This window comes from Chanodichthys erythropterus, chromosome 3 (assembly GCF_024489055.1).
Source record: "Chanodichthys erythropterus isolate Z2021 chromosome 3, ASM2448905v1, whole genome shotgun sequence".
NCBI lineage: Eukaryota > Metazoa > Chordata > Actinopteri > Cypriniformes > Xenocyprididae > Chanodichthys > Chanodichthys erythropterus.
In genome coordinates this window covers 46,126,630-46,136,952 of record NC_090223.1, presented here as the reverse complement: position 1 = coordinate 46,136,952, position 10,323 = coordinate 46,126,630, and the positions used below count along the sequence as shown (strand labels likewise).

At 40.1% G+C, this 10,323-nt stretch overlaps 2 protein-coding genes across 7 annotated transcripts in view; one reads left to right on the top strand and one right to left on the bottom strand.

Annotated features, from left to right (window-relative positions):
* The first annotated feature begins 624 nt into the window (after positions 1–624).
* LOC137004667 (dynein axonemal assembly factor 8-like) lies at positions 625–9,929 on the top strand. Its single transcript, XM_067365224.1, has 20 exons — positions 625–710; positions 788–899; positions 991–1,182; positions 1,266–1,409; positions 1,605–1,799; positions 3,482–3,595; positions 3,766–3,910; positions 3,981–4,242; positions 5,664–5,749; positions 5,832–5,986; positions 6,094–6,220; positions 6,324–6,449; positions 6,530–6,697; positions 6,999–7,295; positions 7,393–7,449; positions 7,532–7,570; positions 7,657–7,826; positions 9,323–9,515; positions 9,594–9,688; positions 9,762–9,929. Exons 1-20 carry the CDS (start codon positions 625–627, stop codon positions 9,927–9,929), a joined length of 2,931 nt encoding a protein of 976 aa, XP_067221325.1.
* unkl (unk like zinc finger) overlaps positions 8,965–10,323 on the bottom strand; it is a 26,378-nt gene continuing 25,019 nt past the window's right edge. For 2 of the 6 annotated variants that reach the window (XM_067382503.1, XM_067382504.1), the window contains exon 16: positions 8,965–10,321. In XM_067382503.1, coding sequence (XP_067238604.1) covers positions 10,091–10,321 — 231 coding nt within the window. In that variant the 3' untranslated portion in view covers positions 8,965–10,090. The remainder of the gene's footprint in view (positions 10,322–10,323) is intronic. The other 4 variants (XM_067382509.1, XM_067382511.1, XR_010894650.1 and 1 more) reach the window with 3 other exon arrangements.

Here is a 10,323-nt window from a genome sequence, read left to right as displayed (position 1 = left end):
CAATAGTGTATATTCTCATGTTTACAGATTTCCACACGGCAGGTTAAATGTGTCTGTGACTTTTCCTAGATATGCTGGGAGACAGGTGAAGGACTTCAGAGAGACCTCAGCAAAATTACAACTCTATCAAGAGTCTCCCACCATATATATTGACTTGCGCAACAACACATTTCAAACAAAGCAATCAGCCATTAGCCAGAGTAACAGTGTCGTAAGTCCTGTAAACATGGAAACGGAAATGAGCTCCACTAAGAGGAAGACTAAAACAAATGCAAAAGCAAAGCGGCAGAAAAGGTAAGCGATCACATAAATGATAAATCTTATAATTAATTATATTTCAGGTAATGAATGGCTGATGTACAGTAAAATATATTCCCACTACATCTCATAAGCTCAGTCATAACGCATGTTTATTTTTCATTTATAGAGAATTTGCTGGGAAGATTTTATCACTCCAAAACACCAGACAGTCAAATCAAAGTGTGGTAGAGATATCTGGGAGCTGCAGAAATTCACAGGATTTTGCTGAGGCTAGGCAGAAAGACTCCTCAGGGAAAATCATAAAGGAAAAACAGCTTCATGATTTTGAAACTAGTTGCAGTGAACCTGGTATTCAGCAGGTCAATGTCTGCTGTTCTACTGCAGAATATGACCAACATAATCAGAATTCTTCTCACATCCCAGCTGCTCAAAACAAACAAAGGTACAAGGTATTCATACATTTTCTTCACTCTCAGAAATATGCATAAACTAATGTAATAATAACTGTATGACCATGCACATAAAGTCATAAAGTCAGATGGCAGAAGGATCTGAAGCTCTTGCAAACATTCAGACCTCAACGTTCTGCTAATAACAGCGAGGAAGCTGCTGAGAGGACTGATATTCTTTATGAACCTGTGAGTTATTGGCAGATTATCTATAAAATTTTATATAAAAGGTAGTTTTCATATTTAGAGTACTCACATTAGCTGTACTCACTCCCCTTAGGAAGCATCCTACCTTCCCTCAGTGAACACCCTACCTGCGGATCTACAGATGAAGGAATGTTTGCTGCTGACTGTGTCCTTGTCCAGTCCTGGGTTGGTGGCTGGAAGAATGCAGAGAAAAGCACAGACAGTGGATTCAGTCTTCATCAAGTCACATGTTTACAATGCACTCATAGCTTGGTTCTTGTCTTTGGTATGTCGTCTTATTTTTGGCAGTGAAAAAATATTTGACATGCTATGTTACATTTCATCTCTCTGTTACCTGTTCTGTGATAGACTGATCCCAAAAACAGCAATAGAAAAGGTAACAAGCTTGATGCCCCTTTCTGGGTGGCTGGGCTGCAGCAGTTTTATAGGGAGGATGGCTTGGCCTTGTACATCTGCGCCATGTCTCTCGAAGATGACTGTAGGAAATCCAGGGTGAGTTCTAAACATAATCCTCAGCATATTTTTCTTATAAATAAAATATTTGGCTCATTTAACAATGCTTTCTGCAGATTTCCCACTTGCAAACACTTCAAAAGATTCCGTGTAGGCCAAATATTATTTTAAAAATAAGGTCTTTATTGACTATTATTCAAGTTTATAATGGAATCTGATATTTTTTCCTCACAGATTGGGGAGGTGGAAAAGGACGAGAGCAGGTTTTATAGGCGAGTTTGCAAGTTTTTTGCTCAGACGTCATTGAAGACTGTTGCATTCTGGGTACCTCAGCTTAATCATTTGCTGGAGGAACAGGCCTATCCTACACATGTCCACGTGCCCTCATCTTACCTGGACTGCTTCATCTCTGTCAACCAAAATATAGAGGTTTTATATGATTTATGTATCCAATTTGTTTACAGTTATTGAGACATTATTCTATATACAAACCCGATTCCAAAAAAGTTGGGACACTGACTGTACAAATTGTGAATAAAAAAGGAATGCAATAATTTACAAATCTCATAAACTTATATTTTGTTCACAATAGAATATAGATACATATCAAATGTTGAAAGTGAGACATTTTGAAATGTCATGCCAAATATTGGCTCATTTTGGATTTCATGAGAGCTACACATTCCAAAAAAGTTGGGAGAGGTAGCAATAAGAGGCCGGAAAAGTTAAATGTACATATAAGGAACAGCTGGAGGACCAATTTGCAACTTATTAGGTCAACTGGCAACATGATTGGGTATAAAAAGAGCCTCTCAGAGTGGCAGTGTCTCTCAGAAGTCAAGATGGGCAGAGGATCACCAATTCCCCAAATGCTGCGGCGAAAAATAGTGGAGCAATATCAGAAAGGAGTTTCTCAGCGAAAACTTGCAAAGAGTTTGAAGTTATCATCATCTACAGTGCATAATATTATCCAAAGATTCAGAGAATCTGGAACAATCTCTTTGCGTAAGGGTCAAGGCCGGAAAACCATATTGGATGCCCATAATCTTCGGGCCCTTAGACGGCACCGCATCACATACAGGAATGCTACTGTAATGGAAATCACAACATGGGCTCAGGAATACTTCCAGAAAACATTGTCGGTGAACACAATCCACTGTGCCATTCGCCGTTGCCGGCTAAAACTCTATAGGTCAAAAAAGAAGCCATATCTAAACATGATCCAGAAGCGCAGGCGTTTTCTCTGGGCCAAGGCTCATTTAAAATGGACTGTGGCAAAGTGGAAAACTGTTCAGTGGTCAGACAAACCAAAATTTGAAGTTCTTTTTGGAAAACTGGGACGCCATGTCTTCCGGACTAAAGAGGACAAGGACAACCCAAGTTGTTATCAGCGCTCAGGTCAGAAGCCTGCATCTCTGATGGTATGGGGTTGCATGAGTGCGTGTGGCATGAGCAGCTTACACATCTGGAAAGGCACCATCAATGCTGAAAGGTATATCCAAGTTCTAGAACAACATATGCTCCCATCCAGACATCGTCTCTTTCAGGGAAGACCTTGCATTTTCCAACATGACAATGCCAGACAACATACTGTATCAATTACAACATCATGGCTGTGTAGAAGAAGGATCCGAGTACTGAAATGGCCAGCCTGCAGTCCAGATCTTTCACCCATAGAAAACATTTGGCGCATCATAAAGAGGAAGATGCGACAAAGAAGACCTAAGAAAGTTGAGCAGCTAGAAGCCTGTATTAGACAATAATGGGACAACATTCCTATTCCTAAACTTGAGCAACTTGTCTCCTCAGTCCCCAGACGTTTGCAGACTGTTACAAAAAGAAGAGGGGATGCCACACAGTGGTAAACAGGGCCTTGTCCCAACTTTTTTGAGATGTGTTGATGCCATGAAATTTAAAATCAACTTATTTTTCCCTTAAAATGATACATTTTCTCAGTTTTAACATTTGATATGTCATCTATGTTGTATTCTGAATAAGATTTTGAAATTTGAAACTCCCACATCATTGCATTCTGTTTTTATTCACAATTTGTACAGTGTCCCAACTTTTTTGGAATCGGGTTTGTAATTCCTTAATGCACTTTGTTTCAGGCTGTTAAAAAGGCCTTTAGTATAATCCCAGGATTCTACTGGCAAACTCTGGAAACCGAAGACCAAAAATGTCAAAGGGCAGAAGCCATAAATTCTCAAGAGTGTCATACTGAGGTGAGTGAGTCTTTTGAAAATGCCATTTTACCTTTCAGTTAACATACAGCTATGGAAAAAATTAAGAGACCACTTCAAGTTCAGAAATCAATGTTAAGTGGTCTCTTAATTTTTTCCATAGCTGAATATAGCTTTGTATTGTATGGGTATTTTTTATTTTTTGCTTTCAGACGGCACTTGTTCTGATAGGCAGGGCACTGTTTCTTAACCCACTGGCAATGCATCACACACTTGAGCTTATGTGCAGATCAAGTCTAGATGTATGTGGTGTCCGTTTCCTCTACCCACTCCAAGAGCTACTGACAAACTTTGCAGGTACATATCTCCCACCATAATTACACAACATGTACAAATCGCATGGGTTAATGCATATCCTGTCTTCTAGTCTGCAAGTCAGTTATGCATAGCGAGGGAGAGCCAGTGCTCACTGTGGCTTTCCGGGGTCCTCACGCTAACTCAGTGTGGCAGGAGATCACAGGGCCATCAGACCCCCAGCTGGCAAGGCGGACAGATCCAGCATCCATCAACGCCCTGTACCATCACAGTCAAGACCAGATCCTGCTCTACTCACCCCGTCTTGCCAGTCTTGTACATCTGGGGCTCTGCTTGTGGTTTGGTGGTAGAATAGCAAAAAACACCCTGTCAATGTTAGTATCATAGAATGTTAGCATCTTAAAGGAACACTCCACTTTTTTTGAAAATATTCATTTTATATTCAATATTCAAATATATCATTTTCCAACTCCCCCAGAGTTAAACAGTTGAGTTTTACCATTTTCGAATCCATTCAGCCGATCTCCAGGTCTGGCTGTACCACGTTTAGCATAGCTTAGCATAGTTCATTGAATCTGATTAGACCGTTAGCATCTCGCTCAAAAAAATGACCAAAGAGTTTTGATATTTTTCCTATTTAAAACTTGACTCTTCTGTAGTTACATCATGTACTAAGACCGACGGAAAATGAAAAGTTGCAATTTTCTAGCCCGATATGGCTAGGAACTATACTCTCATTCCAGTGTCATAATTAAAGAACTTTGCTGCCGTACCATGGGTGCAGCAGGCGCAATGATATTATGCAGCGCTCTCACAAATGTCTCCATGGTTGCAAGGAACGCTCCCTGTGCAAGCAGGGGGTCACAGACGCTGCGTAATATCATATCACAGAAGAGTCAAGTTTTAAATGGGAAAAATATCGAAACTCTTTGATCATTTTTTGGAGCGAGATGCTAACGGTCTAATCAGATTCAATGAACTATACTAAGTTATGCTAAAAGTGGTACTGCCAGACCCGGAGATCGGCTGAATGGATTCGAAAACGGTAAAACTCAACTGTTTAACTCTAGGAGAGTTGGAAAATGAACCTATTTTCAAAAAAATGGAGTGTTCCTTTAATACTTCTTTTATCATTTACGCACCCTCTTGTCATCCCAAACTTGAATAATTGTCTTCAGCTGCTTTTGTCTATATTATGAAAATCAATGGGAGCAAAACCTTCAACTCCAAAGATGACATGAAAGTAGCATCAAATTAATCCATACAATTTGGCTGATATTTAAGTCTTTTGAAGCAACGTGATCACTTAGTATAATGAACATGCTGAAATTTAAGTCTTTATATTCACTTTCAAATCAAAACTTTAATCAAAGGATTACATTTAATATGGCGGTTCAAACCTAAAACATGATATGTGTGTGGTGAGACATCAATTGATATCTGATGTAGTCTATATGTGTGTGTGGGCTGATTTTGATTTAAATTGAGTCATTTACATACATTTACATCTACATTTCATCATATAACGTGAGCATCTCGCTTCAGAAGTTCAAGTTGTATCATTTCACTCTATGCTTTTAGGAGCTTGACAGTTTTGGGTTCTTTTGACTTGCATAATATAAACAAAAACAGATAAAAAGATTCTTCAAAATCTTCATTCTGTCTTCTTGTGTTTCATAGAAGAAAGAAAATCATACAAGTTTGGAATGATATGAGTAAATGATGAGTGAATTTTCATGTTGGGGCAAACTGTTCCTTTGAACTACCTGCTGACTCTAGTTATCATTCTTATCAGGGTTAAGGACTCAAAGGAGGGTGACCGAGGAAAAAGATCCCAAATCCTGACATCTTCTCCAGCAACTTTATGTGCCACCGTGAAAGGTGACTAGAAAATAAAAACTTTGTAATTTCTAACATCTAATAAGTCAAACTTTCTACCCCTTTTCCCTTTGCCCCCATACAGCGGATATATTTCTCCTTGTGTCTCCTGTGGTTGGACCATGCTGTTATAGCTATATACTATCTGCATGTGCAAAGACAGGCTTCAGTCTGTTGGGACTTCAAAGGACACAGATCTCCATGAAACAAGCTCAATCTCTGGGTCTCACCACCAAGCAGGTGAATAAACCCAACCGTGAGCCTGTACTAGTACAGAGATATATTGAAACTGAGAGTGGGACACTACCATGACATTGACGCTGATTGCATTTGTCTGTCTCTGTTAGGTTACAGCGTTCTGTCATGCTCCCACAGTGTTGCTGGATGGAGAACAGGTTGAGCTGTCCTCTCATTGTCTTGTGCTGCTCATGAGGAGAGAAAGTGCAGTTAGACACTGTTCCAGACTGCCGATAGGTAAAGCATCAGGATAGCACATATCGTGCCAGCCACTTACTGTACGTATAGCTGTACAAAAATGCTCCAAGTATTAAATGTCCCGTTTCTTTTCCTGATAAAGGTTTGATGAATGAGCTTGCTGCACAAGGCCTTATTGGATCAATCTGTGCAAGATTCACAGATGTTGTTGGTCCACACGTCTGCTTTCACACTGTACCCTACTCTAAAACCCACCACAAAGTTCTGGGTACAGACATTACATTGCGTTTTCATAATTTACCCTATTACCACCCAAGTGTATTTTGACATTTATATGATGACCTACAGGTGGGCTCATGTGGACAGTGCCAGAGTGTAGCCACATGGTCCTGTCCAAACACATGTATCCCTCTTGGCCAGATGTAGAGCAGGTGGTGGTTCTCACATTAACTGGTCAAAACATCATGAAGAATGAAATGGGCTTTCTTCATAAAGTTCTCAGGGGAGATGAAGCAGGTACATAAACTCTACCTAAAACAGAGGTTTCAGTCCTTCTCACGGAGGGCCACCTTCCAGCAGAGTTTATCTCCAATCCTAATTAAACACATCTGGACAAGCTAATCAAGATCTTCAGTATCACTAGAAACATCTAGGTAGATGTGTTAGAGCCAAACTATGCAGGAAAGTGGACCTCCAGGAGGAGGACTGGACATCCCTGACCTAAATCTATACCTTCACATAAGTACCTGTGTACATGCTTGAGTAAATCACTAAGTTTCAGCATCTGGCTACCAAATCTACTTTTTCCTTGTACAAGCTGGACAAGATGGATTTGAGTTGCTGGCATTGAAGTGGGAGCCCAAGCTGTCTCAGCGACAGGCACAAGAGTTGAGTCCTTTTGAGATTGGGGACAGAGAGTGGCAGAGCAGTGTGCAGAGCTTGACATCCACCCCTGCCCTGGTCTTGGCTCTGAGGAGGGTGAGGGCATTCATCAGCCTACGTAGACTTTTACCACAAAATTACCCAGGAAACCTGCAAGTATTGATGTCCCCCACTCCTGAGACTGCTTTCAGACAGACCTGCCTCTTCTTCTCGGAGGTAGAATTGGTCCCCGGTGAGGATTCAACTACAGTAACACCAGTCTGGTAGGGATGATCTTTTTAGTTTTGCTCCAAATGCCGTTTACTTAACTTAAGCATCTTCATCTTCAGATCACAGCAGTCGTCCATCATTGAAATTCCTACCACTTCATCACATTGACACTCCTGGTATGTACAGAACCAAGCCAATATATATTTTACCCTCCCATGTGCTCTGGGAACTGACTTGTCAATCTCTGACAACCCTCAGGTCTCAGAAGTCAGTCGCTTTACAGTTACATGACAGTGGGTAAGTGATGTCTTCTCAGAACATGTCCTTTTTAAAGCTGTCTTTCATGGCTTTTTCTTTCAGCTTCCTCCCTCTGTACTCTACAGGCCCAGATCCACTTTTGACTCTAGCTCTGTTCAAGCCTGGAGCCTGGAGACACTGCTTTGGTAAAATTCTCACCATTATCAAACAGAATGGATATACTCTAGTGGGCTTACGTGTGCTTCTGCTGGACTCAAACATGGCAAATGCACTGATACATCCACCGGAGCAACAGGTCAATCTGTTCTCTTCTTCCTAAATATCCTAAAAAGAGTAAATAATCACATTTATTCTAGACCGCTGTGAAAAAAAGAAGTACACATTAGCATACTTTTGTACTTGTGGGAAAAAAAAAAAAAAAAAACACTTAAAAAATATAAAAAATGAATTCCTTTTAAAGAATATTAAGTGCAAACTGATTGTAATGTTTTCGGACATTTAAAGGTGCAGTAAGCGATTTCTGATAATCATTGAACAGTGTTGATATTTGAAACCAACCCAAACAAACACACCCCTCCCTTCATGGACCCTAAAATGCCTGAACATTCAATGCAAGACTGGAAGTCTCTTTATCATAGCTAAAAAAAATATAGTGAAGGTGATTAATGAATGACAAGGAAGAACAAAAAAATGAACATATAGTACACAAGTAGGCTTTTCTAATATTAACTCGTCTTAATGGGTTAGTTCACTCAAAATTACATTTCTGTCATTAACTACTCATCCTCATGTCGTTCCAAACCTGCAAGAACTTCGTTCATCTTTGGAACACAAATTAAGATATTTTTGATGAAATCCAAGTTTTTTTTTTATCTCCTATAGAAAGCAAAGAAATTACCACATACGAGGTCTAGAAATGTAGTAAAGACATCGTTAAAATAGTCAATGTGACTACAGTTGTTCAACCTTGATGTTATGAAGCAAAAAAAAAAAGATGTTATGCACACAAAAACAAAACAAAAATATCTTTATTCAACAATTTCTTCTCTACCCTGTCATTCTCCTATGCAGTTTATGTTAAAGAGACATTGCAGAGCTTCCAGGTTCTACGTCAGAACGCTGGTTAAGTTTTGGCCGACGCTGTTCACATGAGCAGCACGACGCATGCATGTGATACTGACGAAGGAGCCGGCCAATAATGAGTCGGCATTCTGATGATGTCTTTACTTTTCTGGACCTTGAATGTAGTAATTTCACTGCTTTCTATGGGATAAAAAAAGATAAATAAAGCCTCTCGCATTTCATAAAAAAAATTTTTTTTTCAAATCTCCCTCTTGCTCACTCTCTCTCCTCCCCCATCATTAGTAGACTCACCCCCTACTGCTGAGTGTGTTGCGCTGCTCAGTCCGATCCACTTTCAACAGCGTTTCTCAGAAATTGCTTACTACACCTTTAATCGCATATTAATTGCAAAATAAAAGCATGACAAAACATGATTTAAAATGTACTTTAAAGTAAAACTTTTTATTATTACAGTGCTAAGAAACCATCATGAAAGTGTCCTTTATTTCAGAACTCTTCAGTGACCTTTTAATTACTAGTATAATATCTGCAAGTACAGTATTTTAAAAACATAATTTTAAGATTTGAAATACACCCCAAGAGCACATTCAATACAATTATATGCATTTATTTTTTACAAGGGGATATTATCCAGAGAACATTTACTAATGCTATAGTTCAGCTTGAGTCTGTATAAGAAACAATTTTTCATGTTTATTTGATGTCCAGGAACCCACTGAGGAGATGGAGTTGAAGTACTTGAGATCTGGACCCTCGCTGGCTTTGGGTTTACTGAGAGTGAATGCAGTAATGAGGCTGTTGGAGCTGATGGGTCCTGAGGACCCTGTGGAAGCCCGTACTATAGATCAGACACTATGGAGGGCCCAGTATGGCTCTGACAGGCTGCGTAATGGCATCTATGGTCAGCACTCTGACAAAAATAATCAACCGTTAAAGTCTGGTCAAAGCTCACAAACATTATTTGTACATTTTTGTACAGGATCTCCATCTTATCGAAAGGCTGTAGAAGACATAAAACTGGTATTTCCAGAGGGAGTGTGCTGCACTGAAACTTCAGTTATAAGACACAAGAAGGTATTGTAACCGGTTTTTCCTTCCCACAAGTATATTGGTGCTATAGTTAAAAATCTCTTCTGTCTTATTTCAGATATCCTGTTTGCATTCAGATCCTGATGCTAGTGTGGACCGTGAACAGTTGAAAACCCTCAGAACCACTGTCAAGAACAAATTTTCATCAGGATTCGGTCAAGGCAAGGCGTTCTTCCTCACCCCTCTAATAACACATCAGAAAACTGAGTCAATAACACAAACATAAACCAAAACCTGTTGATGTTTTACTAGCTGCGATCGACCTTTGTAATGAGGATGGGAACCGTTGTTGTTTATTTGTGTTTTGGTGCCAGTAGGGCCTTTGGTCTGCAGTGCTCTTTGTCAGACCACCTGCCTGCTGATACCTTCCAACCTCCTGCAGCAGAGTCAGCCTCCTCTGTACTCGGACCTACTGCAGCGGCTGCTTAGGACAGGCTGCCATCTGGTGGCTGGAAAGCTCTGCACACCAAATGAAAAACAAAGGCAGCACATATCTGAGTTATTGAGGTCCTCTGCTGGTGGAGCTCTTCTACTTGAAGGTCCCTGCCTTATCATTGCTTTGCAAGCAGACAATGCCGTCACATGCTTTGATATCATTCTTGAGAGGTACAAGCAAAGCT